General features: G+C 37.8%; 1 protein-coding gene across 6 annotated transcripts in view; it reads left to right on the top strand.

Moving 5' to 3' along the window:
• The window catches only part of CNKSR2 (connector enhancer of kinase suppressor of Ras 2), a 355,628-nt gene that overhangs the window by 262,758 nt on the left and 70,864 nt on the right, over positions 1 to 22,006 (top strand). For all 6 annotated transcript variants that reach the window (XM_054006269.1, XM_054006250.1, XM_054006260.1 and 3 more), the window contains 3 exons: positions 3,937 to 4,010; positions 6,809 to 6,880; positions 18,180 to 18,247. In XM_054006269.1, coding sequence (XP_053862244.1) covers positions 3,937 to 4,010; positions 6,809 to 6,880; positions 18,180 to 18,247 — 214 coding nt within the window. The remainder of the gene's footprint in view (positions 1 to 3,936; positions 4,011 to 6,808; positions 6,881 to 18,179; positions 18,248 to 22,006) is intronic.

Here is a 22,006-nt window from a genome sequence, read left to right as displayed (position 1 = left end):
GAGGACATGCGTCCATGCTGATGATGGTTTCTGCTCGATAACGATCCAAAGCAGAGCAGACCCAACACATGTTCATTTTCATCATCTGAGTCAGATGCCACCAGCAGAAGATTGATTTTCTTTTTTTGGTGTTTCGGGTTCTGTGGTTTTCGAATCATTGTGTTGCTCTTTTAAGACTTCTGAAAGCATGCTCCACACCCTGTCCCGATGAGATTTTGGATGGCACTTCAGATTCTTAAATCTTGGGTCGAGTGCTGTAGCTATCTTTAGAAATCTCACATTGGTACCTTCTTTGCATTTTGTCAAATCTGCCATGAAAGTATTCTTAAAACATACATGCTGGGTCATCATCCGAGACTGCTATAACATGAAATATATGGCAGAATGCGGGTAAGACACAGAGCAGGAAACATACAGTTCTCCCCCAAGGAGTTCAGTCCCAAATTTAATTAACCCATTATTTTTTTAACGAGCTTCATCAGCATGGAAGCATGTCCTTTAGAATGGTGGACAAAACAGGAAGGGGCGTACAAAAGTTTAGCAGATTTGGCATGTAAATACCTTGCAACACGGGCTACAAAAATCCCATGCGAATGTCTGTTCTCACTTTCAGATGACGTTGTAAATAAGAAGCGGGCTGTATTATCGTCCATAAATGTAAACAAGCTTGTTTCTCGTAGCGATTGGCTGAATAAGAAGTAGGACTAAATGGACTTGTAGACTCTAAAGTTCTACTTTGTTTTGTTTTTGAGTGTAACAAATAAAATCTACATTTGTAAATTGCACTTTCACAATAAAGAGATTGCACGACAGTACTTGTATGAGGTGAATTGAAAAATACTATTTCTTTTGTTTATCATTTTTAAAGTGCAAGTATTTGTAATAAAATAATCTAAAGTGAGAACTGTACACTTTGTATTCTGTGTTGTAATTTAAATATATTTGAAAATGTAGGAAAAACATCCAAAATATTTAATACATTTCATTCTATTGTTTAATAGATTAAAACTGCGGTTAATCGTGATTCATATTTTAAATCGCGATTCATTTTTTTGAGTTAATCACATGAGTTAACTGCAATTAATCAACAGCCCTAGTCTGAATGGTTCCAATTCCTCATCAACATGTGAATTCTGAACACTTGGGGGCAGACTTTCTTGTTTATTACTTGTCTGTCTGATGCTTTGCCCTGGGAGGCATTTTGGACAACTAGATTATTCTTGTTATTTAAGACCATTGTGGTTCCAAGGTGTGGTATCTTACTATAAAAAATAAAGAACAAGAATAAGCAACATGTTCTTTCTTTTGATGTGTAAATATGCTCCGGTGGCTAAGATAACTTTTTACTTTTTCCTCTAAGAAAAGACTGTGCTTAAAGATATCCAGCATTGCAGGATCTGTCCTTTCCATACTTTCCTTCCAAATTACTTCAGTTCTATTTTTCTCTGTACATCTTTAAAAAATAAAATAAAAATAAATAAAAATCCATACAGGACATTTAGAATATTAAAAATAATTTTCCTGGAGTATCTTTAAATCTTACATTGAAAATTAATTATTTTAAGGGATCATCATCAGAGGGTGTACTAGATTGTATGCTCCTTATAATGGTGACCCGATAACTTCTATTTGTCTGTAAGATTTTATGTTTAGTCATAATGCTATGTTATAAAGTTATAAATGTTAATAATAATAATAATACCAACCAAGTTTATTATTCTACTGTCTTCAAGCAATGGAGAAATAAAGGCACCTCAAAGTAATACAGGTTCTATGAACCTATGTGAAGTCCCTTTGAGTCCCTTTCTAGTTGGTTTTCTTGCACCAGGATGGAAAGGAGGCAATTTACTGGATTTAAATGAATACATCCTGTATTCCTGGGAATAGCTGTTCCTGTTGTCTTGAGAGAGAGAAATGACAGTGTCAAATGATTAAACAAAGGCTTGATGCATGCTTATGCACTGGTGAATAATGCACTTTTAGAAAAAGGAGAAAAATGTGCGATGTATGTGCTTCTGAAGACATTGCTACAAAAGCATTTTACATAAAGATTGTGTTCCATGATGCCAGAAATCCTGATGTATTTTTCCCCCTTTGGGAGCGGTTGTGAATATCTAATATAATTTAATGGGAGCAATGACAGAGAAAAGCTACGAAGCTGGAGCAATACAGTGAAAAATGTTTAAAAGAGGTAGATAGTGTTCTCTGCGAAGTAGAGCAGTACGAAAATCTAGAAAATAAATTGACAAGCATTCCAAGCATTAAACATGAAAAACAAGTTGCTATGACAATGTGACTATAAATGGGAAACCTAAGCATGCACACAAACAAATGGAAAGTCCTTTAGGTAGGCTAGAAGAACACACATTTGAGTTAGGTGATGAAAATCAAGAGTAGAGATGGAATGGAGACTAAAACTGTCAAAGACAAAGATAGTTGTCATGGGTGTCGGAGAATGTAAGAGTTCTTTGCATGAACAATAAGAGCAGAGGTTACCAAAAACAGTAGTGAAAGGTTAATTGCCTGGTGCATGGATTCAAATAACGGTATATCTCTCGGCCTTCCAAGTGATTAATAGATACATTTTTTAAAAAAATAGAGAGGGAAGAGCATGAAATTATGTGGATTCATTCCTTTAACATATATCTGTTTTCTCTAGTCTCAATTTCATGATTCTATATTAGTGATGTTAATAATTCACAGTTATAAACAGCAGTATTACATAATGTGTGGGGCTGATGTATTGGTGTCCTAAAACAAATGCTGTGCTTTTAAATTGTGAAAAGTTGAGGACATGTCAAAGTCCAGTAAAGCTATTCACAATTACCAAGCCTTTAGAGGAGGAGGGCAAGAGTCCAAGATTCCCCCTCTGTAAGTGTAACTGATAAGATATAATAATAACTGGAGAGAGATCATTCATCTTAGCTGCAACATCATGTAAAGATGGCAAACAGTACACATTTATATTTTAAAATTGGGTTGATTTACAGTACTGTGGGGTTCTGTTCTCATAATAAAATACAGGTTGAACCTCTCTAGTCCGGCACCCTCGGGACCTGACCAGTGCCGAACCAGTGAATTTGCCGAACCACGGGAAGTCAATGCAGTGTGCCAGTGGGTCTCCATACACATGGAAAGTAGGGGTGCAGGGGGTGCTGCAGCACTCCATACACATGGAAAGTAGGGGTGCAGGGGGTGCTGCAGCACTCCATACACATGGAAAGTAGGGGTGCAGGGGGTGCTGCAGCACCCCCTGGCTTTGCGCCCAGCGTGGCCTCCCACCCGGCGCCCTGCTGCCACCCGGAGTCCCGGTCGCCAGCCCCAGGTCCTCCCCCTCCCTCCTGGAGCTTGAATGCCGTGAATCAGCTGGTTGCGGAGCTCCGGAAGCGCTGGGAGGGAGGAGGAGGTAAGCACAGGGCAGCTGGCGCACGAGAGTTGTGGGGGGAGGGATCAGAGTGGGGAGTTTTGCACCTGTGAATGCTCTGTACCCACTAGTTTTTCCCCGTAAGTGCTCCAGCCCCAGAGCACCCATGGAGTCGGCGCCTATGCCAGACCACGGATGTTGCCAGACTAGGGAGTGCCAGGTTACAGAGGATCAACCTGTAGTTTGCATTTCATCCTTTGAATTACTCTATCCTCAACAAACAATTAAATTACATTTTTCGCTGATCATGTTTAAGCACCATGATTAAATGCTGCTTCAGCAGTGAAATGGTTTCTAAGGCAGTTGGGCCTTGTCCATCTTGCCAGCCAAACTACTAAAATCATATTTACAAAACCACATTCTAGACTGAGGTCCATGACCTCCCACTCTGGCAATACTCCCATTGATTTGCCAGAAGTAAATAAAACTCTCTCTTTGTTTACGTTTAAGTTTTAATGGACTTTCATCTTAAGCCTCACTAACTTAAGTAACATATAGAACTGTCTCCATAGGATGAAAAAGCAGAGGGATTCATCAGTCTACCTGAATTTAAAATTGATAGAGCCAGCGAATGCCGCAAGAAATAGTAAGTGTGTTTTAAAATCGTACAGTGCAATAACAAAAGAAAAGGAGGAACAAGCAATCTCTTGCTTTCAAGGATTGAAAGTTTTCTTGTTCATGATAGTCAAATTAGAATGGAAATCATTGTAACATGATTTGATTGCATAACACAAATCATAGTAAACAGTCAATATTCCTGTGCGGAGTGGGGAGGCGAGAGGATGTGCATGTGCTTTCAGGGTCCCACCCTAGGACACAATGAGTCTGTTGCAAAAGCCACACAATTCTCAACCATCAGCAAAATTAACTGAAACTAATAGGAATGCTTAGCTCCTTCCCACCCTGTTCCCCAGCTGCACCTTCATTGTCCCTCCTTTTTGTTTTGTGGAGGAACAGACTTAATGGGTTAACAAGCACAAATAAACCTTTTTTAAAAGCAAGCGCTGAGAGATGGAGGAGGTGAAATATTACAAAGACAACAAAAGAAAAAGAAGAGGAGATGGGTAAAAGGAGGCCTGTTCTTTTTCTAAATCAGTTTTTTACATCCACTAAATCCCTTTGCCGCTGTGGGATTCTATGTTTGAAATAAAAAGTTTTGCTAAAAAAAAAAAAATGTTTAGCTGTACAGTAGCTGTACATGGCTTTATTTTAAGAGTTTTTTGCTTTTCCAGAGTTAATTTTTATCTGTCATCTTGTATCCTTGTTTTAAAATAAATAGCAATGAGTTTGAAAAAAGCTAACTCAGGATTTATTATGGCTCTCAACTAAGTGTTTTGAATACAAAGTAAGTGAAAAGGCCTTTAGGAGACACGTTGCCAAATCTAGACACAAACCCTATTTTATTCAAAACTAACCAGAAGAGTTTTCGAAGTTCATATTTCAACCATCTACTGACATTGTGGGCTTCTTCTTGAGCAGGGATAAAACAATATAGCTCCACTGAAGTTAATGGAGCTACACTAATTTACCGTAGCTTGGGATGTGGCACATAACTCTAAAATTACTTTTGTCCTGAGTTAGTTGTATATCTTTGGCATACATAAGTATCTATCTTGCTGTGCGCGTGCCTGCGTTCACACATTTTCATTCTTACCACTGAAATCTCTGTGCATTGCCCCGTCACAGGCAAGTGCGTGGTTTTGTTCTTTTGTATAAAGCTCACCTGGCACCGGTGTAATTCTTTCAGCAGACCTCAATATTTTAGCATTCATTTCACTTTCAGTGCTTTTGAAACAATGAAAACTATACCAGATAAGCTGTTTCGAGATTAAAGCTTGTCTTGATGACTTACATGGCCTTTTAAAAAGGATACTAATATTAGTTTACATTGCTCTTTAAAGTAAAGTGTTCTGTGTAATAGTCTTTAAAAAGGGTAAAACATTTTTAAAGCTTTCATCTGTGGTTTTGGGGGTTTCAGTTTTCAGTCATTGCTCTGTGTTTTTCACGGATTAAATGCACTGTGGCTCTGCTTCATTTATTTTCTTGTTAGTGAAGCAGCGTCATTGATGATGTCAGTTCATCTCTGAAAACTGCACTTCATTTAAATTATTGTCTCACTCTGAGTCCTGTCAACTGGGTAGCAGAAGACACAAATATGATTGATAAAAGCATCCACTTGAGTGGTAGATAAAGAAAACAGATATTTAGTATCCAGATGACAGATGTTGTAATAATTTTAAGATATGTCAAGACGTGAGTCTCAACAACTTGATTATATCTTTTTAAACAGAGCAGATGCTGCTCAACATCTGTTCTCACTTGTGTAACGTTATTCTGTGCACTAATGTGTAGAGGAATCCTTTTTGTCTAACATTAACAGATTTCCTTCCCTGACAATGTCTTTCTTTCTTCTAATACTCCAGCACACAGTCAGAGAAAAGACCAGTTGTCTGTCTAATTGATCTCCCTTGAAAACAAGGACAATGCACTTAAATATATCATACTGTTTATCTTGTTTCCTTTGACTTTGCTCTGTGTTTTGATGCTATTTTAAAGCGATCTTTGGGAGGCCATTAGTTTTTAAAAACTATATATTGTACACTATTAATAATTAACTTTCATAGAATAGTTTTCATATCTAGATCTCCAAGTGCTTCACTATAGCTTTCTGTATTTGTAGAAAACTCTCTGCACACTTTTTGTTTTAACAAATTGTTTGCAGTAAATAGATGAAATACTATTGAGCTCTCAGTGACAACTCATGTGGATTACTTTGGTGGCTGGGAAAGATGACATGCCATTACCCATCATGCTAGATGACCTCATAAACACCCTGTTGGATTACAACAGCTTGTCAAAAATCAATCAGCACATCACATTTTTCTGTTTGAATCCCAGTCGTTAGTGCTGAAGGTAATGCCAAGGGCACTGTGATGTGAAAAATCAGAGGAACGAGAGCTTTTCTGTTACATCAAATAAACTGTTCAGTCATTTTTCTGTTCAGAAACTCTTTTGACACCTCCACCCACCATAAAAACAATTGCCTGTTGTATAAACTATTTAAACTGCTTCAGCTTATCCAAATGTAACATCTATCATGTTAATAACTGTTGAACTGTCTTTGTGCATGTTTGAATGCAGATGTTATTTAAAGATAGATGGTCAATAAAGCCTTTTAATCAGTGACAGCTGGATCGATCCCAAAAGTTATAAGGCTGAATTAAAAAACCACACACATGCTTAACCAACTTGCAAGAAAATTAAACACAGACTGTGTCATTTCATTAAGTTATTTGGATTTCTAATTACCTTTAATTTTGAAAAAGATGTTTTGTGTAATTATTATTTTTGCCCATTATGTTTTGACTTTTTTCTTCCCAACAGTGCATTCAAAGCCTGCCATCCTAAGATCAAAAGCTTTTACTTTGCTGCTGAACATCTAGATGACATGAACAGGTAATCAAACCTAATAAAGTATAAAACCGTATAGAGAACCATCTCTGAATACAATGCTTTCCTCTGAAGCCAATGATAACACGTCATATATTTTTCTTTATTAGAGGTTATGTTTTAGAGTTTTAGATGAATGACTGCAAAATAGGATCTTAATTTTTTGAGAAAAACATGTTTTTAATCCCCATCTTCACCTATGGTCATGAACTTTGGGTAATGACCGAAAGGACAAGATCATGGGTACAAGCGGTGGAAATGAGGTTTCTCTGCAGGGTGGCTGGGCTTAGTCTGTGAGGAAGTGTGAGGAGCACAACTATTCGGGAGAGCCTCAGAGTAGAGCAGCTACTCCCCCGGATCAAGAGGAGCCAGTTGAGGTGGCTCGGGCACTTGATAAGGATGCTCCCTGGGAGGCTTCCATTGGAACTATATCGGGCATGTCTGATAGGGCAGAGGCCCCCAGGCCTACCCAGGACACGCTGGGGAATCCCCCAGGAGGAGCTGGAATCTGTTGCAGAGGAAAAGGGGATCTGGTCCTCCCTACTCTCCACGCTGCCGCTGCGACCAGGAAAAGTGGCATTAAGGAAAAAGAAGAAGATATTTTTAATATTCATTTTATGCAAAAATGACCTCAGATTTTGTTGAAACATGTCACACACACACACACACACACACACTCACCTTTGTGGAGGTAGCAAGGAAGTAAAACCAGGTGTTAGAGGTCAATGTTTCTTTAAGCTATGAGGATAGTGGTTGTGCTCTCATCACTATGGCTGAAGAAACATGAACTCTGCAGGGTGGATTCTTCAGGAAATAAAGCAGGTACTGATATTCCTGAGAGTGTTGCTTTTGGGCCCAATCCATCAAGGATGCTAAAGTGTCCTCAAGTGGGAGTGTAACTGGCAAAATTCATCCCTCTGCAGAGGGCCAATACAAGGCTTATTCAACTTAAACCCAGTTTTGAGGGCCTGTGTGTGCACCTCTACATGGTGTGAATTTCACGTAGAAGGCACTTAGGGTGAAATTCTGGCTCTGTTGAAATCAGTGGCGAAACTCCCATTGACTTCGGTAAGCCCAGGATTTCACCCTTAGCACCTTGTAGAGTAGACCTAACTGTCTGCTCCTTAGTCCGCTTTTGAGATCTTACTAAAAATGCTTTAATTTTCAACAAAACTTTAGCAAGATCACTTTTAACTCATCTAGGCAAATTTTATACAAACTCTGGTGACCCCTGTCTGTTCAGGTGTTTGCTATGGCATTTTTTATTTTTCCCAGCATAAAATGGAGTACATTTATTCTGAAAAAATGTATACTTGTCATTTTCGTTATATGGTAAAAGAACCTAATTAAAGTTTCCCATCTTAAACTGATTGTCCTGTTTCCATGGGCTCATGCTTGCAGGCTTCATTGATAAGTGACAAGTTTCAGAGTAACAGCCGTGTTAGTCTGTATCCGCAAAAAGAAGAACAGGAGTACTTGTGGCACCTTAGAGACTAACAAATTTATTAGAGCATAAGCTTTCGTGGACTACAGCCCACTTCTTCGGATGCATATAGAATGGAACATATATTGAGGAGATATATATACACACATACAGAGAGCATAAACAGGTGGGAGTTGTCTTACCAACTCTGAGAGGCCAATTAATTAAGAGAAAAAAAACTTTTGAAGTGATAATCAAGCTAGCCGAGTACAGACAGTGTGATAAGAAGTGTGAGAGTACTTACAAGGGGAGATAGAGTCAACGTTTGTAATGGCTCAGCCATTCCCAGTCCTTATTCAAACCGGAGTTGATTGTGTCTAGTTTGCATATCAATTCTAGCTCTGCAGTCTCTCTTTGGAGTCTGTTTTTGAAGTTTTTCTGTTGTAATATAGCCACCCGCAGGTCTGTCACTGAATGACCAGACAGGTTAAAGTGTTCTCCCACTGGTTTTTGAGTATTTTGATTCCTGATGTCAGATTTGTGTCCATTAATTCTTTTGCGTAGAGACTGTCCGGTTTGGCCAATGTACATGGCAGAGGGGCATTGCTGGCACATGATGGCATATATCACATTGGTAGATGTGCAGGTGAACGAGCCCCTGATGGTATGGCTGATGTGATTAGGTTCTCTTAATTAATTGGCCTCTCAGAGTTGGTAAGACAACTCCCACCTGTTTATGCTCTCTGTATGTGTGTATATATATCTCCTCATTATATGTTCCATTCTATATGCATCCGAAGAAGTGGGCTGTAGTCCACAAAAGCTTATGCTCTAATAAATTTGTTAGTCTCTAAGGTGCCACAAGTACTCCTGTTCTTCTTTTTATTGATAAGTGAGATGGTGAATATGCTTTTAAAACAAAGAAAAAAGACAACCTTACACAGTCCATATAACTTATTAATAAAATACCTTAGCAGTGATAAGAATGATAATACCTATAATATATTTACCATCTTTAACTGCTTTTAGGTAACAGTCGGTTTCTGGAAACTTTCATTTCGTATTGAGATCAGTTGACCAGAAAATAGATTACAATTTTACATTAATGTTTACTTTTACTTTAAAATGGATATAAGATAACATTTTCAAAAGCACCTAAGTCTCATTTTCAAAATTTGTTTGTAAGACTTTGCTTTTGCTCTTCATTGTGTTACATAATTCCATTAGGCTAGCCACTAATAATGTTCTTTACTATGCACTGAACAAAATACCCTCAAGACTAATGAAATCCTGACCACACTGAAAATACTATGAGTATTAAACAGAAGTAAAATCTGTGTCAATAGATCAACACTTGGTATGAAGATATTCTAGGTTTGGGTGGTAAAAATACATAACTATGCAATAAACAGAAAGTACACACCAGTGTGATCTTTGAAAAATAGTTAAATGGGTCTGTGACTAACCACAGTTAATTTAATTTTTTTAACTCTACATCATGACTTACATTTTGCCATTTTGGAATGAGTTCTTAGCAGGTCACAAATTAAATAAACCAACAAACAAATACACACACTGGACCAAAATCTGATCTCAGTTACACAAATGTAAATCTGAAGTAGTGGCCCTACTCCACCAAATATAACCAAGATCAGAATCTGGCCCTGCGATGTTAAAATTTCTCTTTCTTTAAAGTATCAAAAAATAATTACCCCTAGTCCCAAGCTCTGGTTCATTTCCAAAAACACTGACTTCACACAATTAACATTTTTTTTAAAAAGGTGATTATTAAAGAATAAATCTTTTAAGTTCAGAGATAGCATAAGGAAGTATTTAAAAGTATTTGTTACATCCTTCTCTAGCCTTACAAATATTCATTCAAACTTTAAGAAATAGACAGTTGTGAGCAGGGTCCCAGTGCGAACCAGCTATGGTCACTCAATTAGAGTGAACTGCAGAGACAATCCTCATAAAGCTGGTGGATATTCCAATACTTAGATTCATCAAGCCAGCATAAGACAGCTTCTTTATTACCTTACTGGTTACTCAGAAGTCCAAATAACACAGTTCCCTTAAAGTGATCCAGCCTCAGGCCTCCATCCAGGTACCCACGTCAAATATGATGAAAATTTCTGTAAATCTTATTTCCTCATATAAAAGAAAAGGTTCTACCAATCCCAAAGGATCAGACATATTACCTCCCAGGTTAATGAATGTTTCAGATCTTACCCAAATACCCGGCACAGCCAATTCTTATTAACTAAACTAACATTTATTAAAAAACAAAAGAGAGAGAGTATGGTTAAAAAATCAATATACATACAGATATGAGTTCAATTCATTGAGGTTCAGATTCATAGCATAGATGGTGAGCTTTGCAGTTGCAAACAGTTCTTTCACAAATAGTTCATAGGTTATAGTTTAATGTCCAAATATCCTATTCAGGGTGTTCCAGCATAACTGGGACCTCAGTCTTGTGACCCAAACTTCCCCTGATGAAGCCTAAGCAGATCTGAAATGACACAATTAGGACCCAAGGATCTTTTATACAATTTCATGTCTTTTGACAAGTTGTTGTTCCTCAGAGAACAAAAGGTAATTAGGATGACTTTGAAGGAGGTCCATCACCAGTACTTAGCTATACGAATTAACATAAGGCCATTTGCTTCTTCTCCATCGTTCACCATACATTTCAAAGAGAGATGAATACCGAGGTATCCTGGGTTTACAATTCATTTAAATGCTAGAATGTTCTTTTAATCTCTGAATGATCAGAATGCAGCATAGACAGGGACTGTTGATTACATCGTTGACCCTACTCATACATATATAAATACACAAAAACACAAACATTATCTCCCCACATGTCTTTTGAGGGTTAGTCTGTCTGCAGGATGTTTAACCCTTTCTCGCCATGCATCACAACAGTATTAAAATATTCTGAACCATTTTGATTACACAAAATGGTTCCATCATTTTCTGTTAGGTTTTTATCATCAGGTTTCTGACAACCACTTTCATTGTGCAGTCCTTTCAGCACTGTTTGTACCGTGTTACTGGAGGTAGAAGAGAAGGACAGGAATCTACTAAAAGCATAGCCTTATTGAAAGGAAAATGTGTTTTCCGGTAGTTAAATTCCTTCAATAATTATTTATAAAAAAGAATTATTTGCTATTTAATTGTACTTATGTATACAGGATATAGGAATTATATATGTATGTGCATACACACATATATATGACATGTGTGGATTTTAGACTATATAGTCTTGTTACTGCTCAGATGATCATGTTGATTTTATGAGGCCTAAATTTCCATGTAATGCTGGCAACTTCTGTGTTTTGGGATCATTGTTCTGCTATTTGGTGTAGTGAATATGTATTTCCTAACCTGATCCCTTACTTAAAGGGACACTGTCTTTCCAAGGTTGGCAAGCTCGGAATTTACCCTTCCCTTTCTAAAACACATCTGCTTTTGAAAATGATCAGTCCCGTCAACATTAAAATCCCATGTTCTGGGCTGGGAGACATAGAGACAATAAACCTGCAGTGGGAGAGTGTTCAGAGAACCTATTTGCTCATCCCACTGTGTCTCCATTCAATCATCTCAGTTTTTGTGAACAGGCAGAGTATTGACATTTATAAGCATCTCCTTTCTAAAGGCACCCTTCTGTGAACCGAAACAAAGGTGAGAAGTCTAATTTCAGTCTGATACTATGAGAACAAAGACTTAGAATGTAAGAACAGCCATACTGGGTCAGACCAAAGGTCCATCTAGCCCAGCATCCTGTCTTATGACAGTGGCCAGTGCTAGATGACCCAGAGGGGATGAACAGAACAGATAATCATCAAGTGATCCATCCCTTGTCGCCCATTCCCAGCTTCTGGCAAACAGAGGCTAGGGACACCATCCCTGCCCATCCTGGCTAATAGCCATTGATGGACCTATCCTCTATGAATTTATCTAGTTCTTTTTTGAACCTTGTTATAGTCTTGACCTCCACAATATCCTCTGGCAAAGAGTTCCACAGGTTGACTGTGTGTAGTGTGAAAAAATACTTCCTTTTATTTGTTTTAAACCTGCTGCCTATTAATTTAATTTGGTGACCCCCTAGTTCTTGTTTTATGAGAAGGAGTAAATAACACTTCCTTATTTACTTTCTCCACACCAGTCATAATTTTATAGCCCTCGGTCATATCCCCCCTTTGTCGTTTCTTTTCCAAGCTGAAAAGTCACAGTCTTATTAATCTCTCCTCATACGGAAACCATTCCATGTCCCTAATAATTTTTGTTGCCCTTTTCTGAACCTTTTCCAATTACAATGCATCTTTTTTGAGATGGGGCAACCACATCTGCATGCAGTATTCAAGATGTGGGCATACCATGGATTTATAGAGAGGCAGTATGATATTTTCTGCCTTATTATCTATTCCTTTCTTAATGATTCCCAACATTCTGTTCACTTTTTTGACTGCCGCTGCACATTGAGTGAATGTTTTCAGAGAACTATCCACAATGACTCTAAGATCTCTTTCTTGAGCGGTAACAGCTAATTTAGACCCCATCATTTTATATGTATAGTTGGGATTATGTTTTCCAATGTGCATTACTTTGCATTTATCAACATTGAATTTCATCTGCCATTTTGTTGCCCAGTCACCAAGTTTTGAGAGATCCTTTTGTAACTCTTTACAGTCTGCCTGGGACTTAACTATCTTGAGTAGTTTTGTATCATCTGCAAATTTTGCCACCGCACTATTTACCCCCTTTTTCCAGATCATTTTATGAATATGTTGACTAAGACTGGTCCTAGTACAGACCCCTGGGAGACCCCACTATTTACTTCTTTCCATTCTGAAAACTGACCATTTATTCCTACCCTTTGTTTCCTATCTTTTAACCAGTTACCAATCCACGAGAGGACCCACCCCTCTTATCCCATAGCAGCTTACTTTGCTTAAGAGCCTTTGATGAGGGACCTTGTCAAAGGCTTTATGAAAATTTAAGTACACTATATTCGCTCTTGTCCTCATGCTTGTTGACCCCCTCAAAGAATTCTAGCAGACTGATGAGACATGATTTCCCTTTACTAAAACCATGTTGACTCTTCCACAACAAATTATGTTAATCTATGTGTCTGACAGTTTTGTTCTTGACTATAGTTTCAACCAGTTTGCCCGGTACTGAAGTCATGCTTACCGGCCTGTAATTGCCAGGATCACCTCTGGAACACTTTTTAAAAATTGGCATCAAATTAGCTATCCTCCAGTCATTTGGTACAGTAGCTGATTTAGTTAGTAGTTCTGCAGTTTCACATTTGAGTTCCTTCATACTCTTGGGTGAATACCATCTGGTTCTGGTGACTTATTATTGTTTAGTTTATCAGTTTGTTCCAAAACTTCCTCTAATGACACCTCAATCTGGGACAGTTGCTCAGAATTGTCACCAAAAAGAATGGCTCGGATTTGGGAATCTCCTTCACATCCTCAGCTGTGAAGACCAATGCAAAGAATTAATTTAGTTTCTCCTCAGTGGCCTTATCGTCCTTGAGTGCTCATTTAGCATCTCAATCGTCCAGTGGCCCCACTGGTTGTTTAGCAGACTTCCTACTTCTGATGTTCTTAAAAAACAATTTGCTGTTACTTTTTGAGTCTTTGGCTAGCTGTTCTTCAAATTCTTTTTTGGCCCTCCTAATTATATTTTTACACTTCGTTTGCCAGAGTTTATGTGTCTTTTCCCCACTTTTTAAAGGATGTCTTTTTTGCCTCTCACTGCTTCTTTTACATTGTTGTTTAGCCACTGTATCACTTTTTTGGTTCTCTTACTATGTTTTTTAATTGGGAGTACACATTTAAGTTGAGCCTCTATTATGGTATCTTTAAAAAGTTTCCATGCAGCTTGCAGGGATTTCACTTTTGGTGCTGTACCTTTTAATTTCTGTTTCACTAACCTCCTCATTTTTATGTAGTTCCCCTTTCCAAAATTAAATGCTACAATGTTGGACTGCTGTGATGTTTTCCCCCACCACAGAGATGTTACATTAAATTATATTATGGTCACTGTTACCAAGGGGTCGGTCTATATTCACCTCTTGGACCAGATCCTGTTCTCCACTTCGGACTAAATCAAGAATTGCCTCTCCTCTTGTGGGTTCCAGGACTAGCTGCTCCAAGACACAGTCATTTAAGGTTCCATTCTTTAAGCCTCCAATAAATTTCCAGTAACATCTATAGTATCTTTAGATTCTGGTTAGCATGAAACTGGTTACCAGTGTCACTTAGATCCTTGGGGCTATCTGAGTTGCAATACAGCAAGCCTGTCTTGCAGCTATGAGCCATGTGATGGGGAAAACTTGACACCTTCCTTTTACCAGAAATATTATATTGCCTCTTGTATATGGCAAGACAGAAAATTATTTTGATGTCTGGCACAAGTTATATACAGTATACTCCCGAATATCAAGGGGGACATGGATTTTATTCGGATAATCAGGAGTTCAGATAATAGAGCGAATAGGAGCCATTTGGCCTTTTAGTCCTCCTCACAGTTCTGGCCAGGGGGATCTCTACTGTGCCCCACCTAGACTACAGTCTCCCCATCCAATCTCTGCACCTTGTGCCTGCAGGGATCGGATATCGCTGGCCCTGCAGCAGCACCCTCTTGCACCGTAACAACAAACATATGTGAGGTCTCCTATATCAGTGAATGCTAATCTGCTTATTGCTTTAACAACCCTAAGAATTTCATCTTTATGCTGTAATGTTTTATCGCTCTTCTGTTCTTCAGAAGGTTTTTATAACTTCCCTGACCTAACCTCTGTATTATTCAAATCCCTTCCTTGTCCCCCAGCATGAGACACATGCTGGGGGACAAGGAAGGGATTCAGCTAATGCGAAGGTTTAGGCAATAGGATTTCAGATAAATGAGAGCATACTCTGAGGTTTTGAGGTGAGTCGCAAAGTTCCCTTCTTCAGATGTTAACAAGGGATGTATATATTATCTATCTTCACTTGGCCTTGAGGAACAAGATGGTTGCAAATATCAATGATATTGTATTTATTCTTTATAGCAAACAATACTTTTTGTAATTCTCACAAAACAATTAAAGCTGCACACCCTATACGCTTTGTGAGTGCTGAGTATCATCTTGGCCTCCTGCACGTCAGAAGAAACACTGGTTACCAAGACACAGTATACCAACCAACCAAGGTTTGAGTCTTTCAATGCACTCACCAATTTTTCAAGCATATTTGCGCTATATGTTTTCATACTAGTAACAGGAAACTCTTGCACCGTAACAACATACATATGTGAGGTCTCCTATACCAGTGAATGCTAATCTGCTTATTGCTTTAACAACCCTAAGAATTTCATCTTTATGCTGTAATATTTTATCGCTCTTCTGTTCTTCAGAAGGTTTTTATAACTTCCCTGACATTCCATATCATCCTCATATGTTTCCAACTTCAGTCACTCTATCCATTGCTTATGCACACATTAAAAAATGTTCTGATCTTCATTATGAAACCCACCATATCTAAAGGAGCTATGCTGGGGGATTCCATGTTACATGCAATGTCATTTATTACATTGTTAAAAATGCTTCAGAAGCTAATGCAGTCCTTTTAGCATCGGAATTTACAAGCCACTCACGAGAAAATGGTGTTTGAACATTCTGCCATATTGGGGCATACTGCAGTGATTAGTCATTTATTCCATATTGTATGCATGTCTGGTTTAGATAGTATTCCAGATTATGGGACAGATTGTCAGCTACTGTAAATTGTTAACTGTTAGTTCTTCTATAACTATTCTATAAATTATTCTATAACTCTGTTAGTTAATGCACATTTCATGAGATTATTGTCAGATTGCACTTTTCAGGAAATAGCATTTTCTGATAATAAAATTATCTATTAAAATGAAGTTTATGCCATTTTATTACAAAAACCAGTAATTTGCAAAAGGTAACCAAGTCATTAGTGCAAATTAACATAATTAAACATTAAATTAATTGAGTGCCACAAGGATTTTATTGTCTCTTGGATTTAGGATAAAATGAGATCTTGCTAAAAGAAAAACCTTATTATCTTTAGTATCTAGTGTTCTGAGATGATATTCTTTTCAGTAATATTTCACTGGTTTGTTTTTTGTTTGTTTGGAGGGTTGAGTTTGTTTGAGGTTTTTTTCTTCTTCTTCTTCTTAGTGCACATTGGCTGCATTTAGTAGTAGTAAACTGTGAACTGAAGTAAAAACCATGGATCATGCCTCACTGCCGTGCTTTTACCATATTTTAGGTTGATCTTTGTGAAGAACTTAATGTAAAGCTTTGATAGTTTTTTGCTAAGGGTCCTTCTCTCTTCTGATTTAAGACATGAACAGTTCTGTGGGGCAGGGTTAGTTGGTTTGTTTTTGTTTGCTTGCTTTTGCTTTAAGACTCCAGTTATTTTTATAAATGTATGGCAGCTATTAACTATTATAACTGAAATTTTGTAATCTTTTATTCTGATTCGCTTGTCTTCTCTCCTCCCCGTGGTAACATTAATTAGATGTTCGTGTGAGATGTTCTGTAGTCACAGCAACAGTAACTTCGCAGCTAGCTACTGTTATTCCTAATGTAAAGTGATTTATGTTTCTTGTACATGATTTCAACTGTCAAAGGACAATGCTGTGGTCCTTTTGAAGTAGAGCTTCAGCACATCATGATCTGATGTATGGTTAACATCTGCTGAAATACCTTGGAAACTGTTATTTGGAAACAATTGCAAAAGACGCTATACCTCACTTGTCAAGAAAATATTCTATTTCCTTATATACAGTGTGCAAAGGAGGCATAGCCAGCTCTGAAACAAGAATATTAGCAGAATACGTTCTTCAAGTAAGAACAGAGTTAACACTGGTAGTCCCTCTCATTTTGTTGTATATTTAAGCATTAAAATTGCTGTTCATTAGCTTGGCAAGCAAGGGTTCTATAACCCTGGCAATGGAATTTTTTTGAGAAATAATTCCAGATTTACCTATGGGAAGTTGTCATGTTGGTTTAAAGCCTCAGTGATGGAGGAGTTGATGCAGTGTGAGCAGTTGGAAAATGAACACACTGAGGGCCCCATAGGGGGACAAGGGGAGGTTGAAGCAGTGTGTTGCTACAGGCAGTTGAATGCATGTTTGACAATGACAGCATTGCTAGAAGAAAATAATATAGATGCATTTTTTTTAATTCATGCAGTTTATGGATGTGTTTTTTCAGGTCTAAATAGAAGTTAGAACTTTAAATGTGAATTGTGTTTTGATGCAACTACCTTTCACTCCTCTGCTTCCCCAACACACAAAAAACAGGTTCTGGTGTGCTTCCATCTCTTTATACTATGCACTGTAGGTAAGCTTTACAACACATAATGGCATAATTAAACCCCCTTGTCTGTCCAGAAGTGAACCTGTTCTTTTGACTACTGGGTTTGATCTTTTTCCCCTGCTACGATGCCAAATCAGGCCTTAAAGTGTTGCTTAAATCTCTGTAAAACAGTGTGTGTTCTTGAGAAATCAGAACAGCGGGAGTATTGGTAGGGTGACATATCTGTGAGCATCAGATTTAATAGGGCTTTGATTATCGCAAAAGTCTTTATTTTATAGATGTTTGACATCTTCAGTCAAGGTTTTCCTTTTGAAACAGAAACTTTGGTTCGGAAACAATTGTTCAACAGCAAAATTATAGTTCTTTGAAGACACCATAAATAGAAATATCAAAGAAATCCGCTACCTTATATATAAAATATCATTGTCATGTATCTCTTTCAGATGGTTTATAACCTTTTAAAAGTAGCAAAGTCCAAAATATTAACATGTTAAATTAATCTCACTGCTTTTTTAAAAATATTATTTCAGATGGCTAAACAGAATTAACATGCTTGCTGCTGGCTGTGCAGAAAGAGAGAGGATCAAGCCAGAGCAAGGTACAGTGGTATTATTTTGCTTACTTCATTTAGCTTCCCTTAGGGTTGCCAGGCCTCCAGGACTGTCCTGGAGTCTCCAGGAATTACAGATTAATCTTTAATTAAAGATTATGTCTTGTGAGGAAACCTCCAGGAATACATCCAACCAAATCTGGCAACCCTAGCTCCCCTTCTCGGCTGAACTATTCTTTATATTTTTCTCTGTGTCCTAGGTCCCATTCCCATCATCTAAGAAAAATTCATAAATGGGTTTCACAGCAGTTGCAGAGTTGTTTGTTTGTTTTTCTTTACTCAAAAGCAAAATCCTTTCAACAAGGTTGAAGCTTGAATTCACAGGGAAGAATCTTTCTTCTAAAGTCTGTTGACATAGGGTATGTCTACACCACCGGGACTATGGTGGCACAGTTATGGCATTGCACCTGTGCCACTGTGGAGTCATAGTGTGTAGATGCTTCCTACTTTGACAGAAGGGCTTTTTCCACCAATGTAATTAATCTCCTCTCCAAGAGGTGGTAGGTATGTAGAAAAAAGAATCCTTCTGAAGACCTAGCCCCACAGCAACCACCACGGTATTTAGGTCAGCATATATATGATGGAAGCACACACAACTTCCAGTAGTTGGGGATCAAGCTCTGTTGGACTGAGAAAGGAAGGGCCTCCAGAGAAAGGAAAGACGAGTGGCCTCCTTATCATAGGATCATAGACCTCAGTGTGTTGTAGACATTTTAAGCAAATTGAGGCCTCAGACTATTTAAATTTAAAATGGCGTCCAAGGTAATTAAGGTCAGCAGTGAGACTCCCTCCTCCCACTTATTCAAGAAAGACATCCCTGGCAATTCTCATGAATGTTCCTTGTTATCTCTCTCACATCATTCCCTCACATTGGTTTATCATATGGAGTAGACAATGCCCTCTGTATTTGTTTGTGTATTTGTGTTCAAGCAGGGCAAGAGGTATGTAGCTAGAGGGAGCTTCAATTGCACATCCATCATTCACCAGAGTATAGGGTTTTTAGTTCAGTTGAGTGCGTTCGTGGAGCCTCCCTTGACTGATAGCACAAGGGCTGTTTTGTTTCTGAATAGTGTCCTTAATTACTAAAGGCATCAGGTTAACAAAATAAAAACAATTTATGGTTTTAAGCATTTTTGCACTATATGAAACTCTAAAGCTGACATTTCTGTGATTCTGTGGCTCTGCCATTATTCAACTACATGCTTGATTTTTCAAAAAGTCTTCTATTTCTATTCTATTTGGTCTTCTGCATCAAGGGCTTTTAATACCACTGAAACAATTCAACAGCAATTGTCAAACCTGTTTCAATTAAGCATTGAATGCTTCTGAACCTACTGTGCATAAATATATCTCACGTTTTTCAGAGATGCACAAATCACTGAATTGTGGGTGAAGTTCTGGTGGAAATGTGTCTTTCTTCAAGTGAAACCTTCACAGAATACTTTATATCAATAATATCAAAATCGTTCCACATTAAATGTAGTGAATGTTAATGACACAATAAGGAACATCTTTGGAGACACAGATTACTTTTTTTCCAATATTGTAAAATAGAGGAGAGGAATATTTATTTTTCATACCAGTAGAGAACAGGCAGTCCTCAACTTTACGACATTCGACTTAAGATGAACATTTCTGAATTGACACCTTGATTCAACCTACGACCATTAATCCAGAAGGTTTCCAAAGCATGCTCTGTGCACTGATTATGCCCACCATTGAAATTCTGTCACCTGTGGAGTAAAATGTGGCAATGGTTTAATATCATACAGATTTTAGGTAGTCAGAATGTAATCAGTTATCCCAGTTAGAGATTAGGGCAGCACATTGATACTAACAATCATTCTCTTACTAAAAAAGTCATGATACCTTTAAAAATGACAAGAGGCATTTTGATTTGTTTAATCTAAAAGACACCACTTACAGCAGCAGATTTCTTTCTAGACTGCAAAATTGCAGGTTGTCAGCCAAATTTAATTTTGACTAGTGAAGTGCACAAAAGCATTGGTCAAATTATATTTTTTGCTTTATACAAATCAAACAGCAACTAGGTGGGTTGTTTGTTTTTTTAAGAAAATGTTCTCCTGTGTTGCTAAGTTTAAGCCTAAATATTTGAGTTATAAGCCAGAAAAAACATGTGTTGCGATGGAATTGCTGACAGGCATTTCACCATAAGCAGTTCCCTCAGGCTTTGCTGTAATACACATGCACATACTTGGATGCAGACACTATTTTTTTTTTAGTAATTTGAGAGAGACTAAGACTCAAAGACTTCTAACTTTTTATTGTATTGTATTTTTTGCTCTTTCTCAGGACTTAGGCCTCTGATCACATGAAGGAAATTACTTGGGGGGTTCTGTGTAGATAAAACTACTTAAAGTTTGTGTTTTAATGATTCATGAAACCTGTATTCATATTCAGTTGCTTTATGAGGACACCTCTCGGCTACATGCCTGTCACAAATCAAGACAGACAAAATCATTCCAGGAAAACTGGCTTGTTATAAAAGCAACCAAAAATTATTAGCACTTAAAAGTACACCAAAACCAAAGGGAAATACAGTTTACAGTAAGATCTTAATTTTGTTTAAAAAGTAAATAGCTTCCGTTGTATCTTTTATACCCTTAAATATAGTACTAGGTACAGCATATTTTTAATTGGATAGTACATTGATCAACCCAATAAAATCTGTTAAGTAAGGGTTATGTGATGTATGAACTTCAAAATTAAATTAACAAAAGGTTGAAAATATCTAATAGTTTATATGTTACAGCAAGAACCACTCTTCATCAATATATCAAAGGGGAATAGAACCATGTAATGTACTTCTTTGGACCTATATTTGGTGAAGGTGGTAGAATTGCTGACAAAAAACTATGGACTAAGCTATTCTACCGCACTGTACTGCCTAAGTACCAGGTGCTGATACAAAGAAAAACTGAGTGGTGATATATAACCAGTAGTCAAAGTTGCACTTCACGTGAAAGTGGCAAAGTTGTTTAACTTAAATTGATGTGGCAGTCAGTGGGTGTGCAAAATAATTGTCACTCTCACGCATCTTGTATTATTATGCGGAGGCCAAACTCAGGGAGTGGTGCCCACGTATGATGTGGCTGAGTTTTGCTCCAAGAATGTTTGGGATGGTGCGTATGTAAGCTACAATCTGTGCTTTATCTTGAACTCTTAGTCCAGGAGTATAATGCAGTAAAATCTCATTAGGTTGACAGGTTAGTGATAGAAAGCTAAGGGAGATGTCATTTTATTCGTAAAAATCTACAGAATCATAATTTCAATGGTGTCAGCCTCTGTGGCATGGCAGGGGGGAACTCACTGCTCCCAGCTCCAGGTCATCCAGTTGGTGGAAATTTTGATAATATAATGTCATCAGAAATTAGTCAAATTGGGTATCATTTGAAAGCCCTTTTTCTCCCAAACACAATGGTGCCAAATGTGATGAATCTAGAACATTTATGTAGATATATATTCGTACAAATGTTTAAAACTCAACTCTTTTTGAATTATTCTTTAATACAGGTATGCATTACTCACATAAAAAAAGACATTCATCTTCAGTAATCCTAGGGAGGCATGCCTTGTCATGGAGGACTTAAAACATTTCTTTATCAAAGACATCATCAGTGTCATCTCAGTCTATGGCACCACTGCTAGACACGTCACATTGATCCTCATCCACACCACATTCACATGTCCCTGTGCAAGGCAGGCTGCTGGCCAAACATTTGCAGG

The sequence above is a fragment of the Malaclemys terrapin genome, chromosome 1 (assembly GCF_027887155.1).
Source record: "Malaclemys terrapin pileata isolate rMalTer1 chromosome 1, rMalTer1.hap1, whole genome shotgun sequence".
In the NCBI taxonomy this organism is placed as follows: domain Eukaryota; kingdom Metazoa; phylum Chordata; order Testudines; family Emydidae; genus Malaclemys; species Malaclemys terrapin.
The sequence above is the reverse complement of the archived record's forward strand: the minus strand, read 5'-3'. Positions and strand labels throughout refer to the sequence as shown.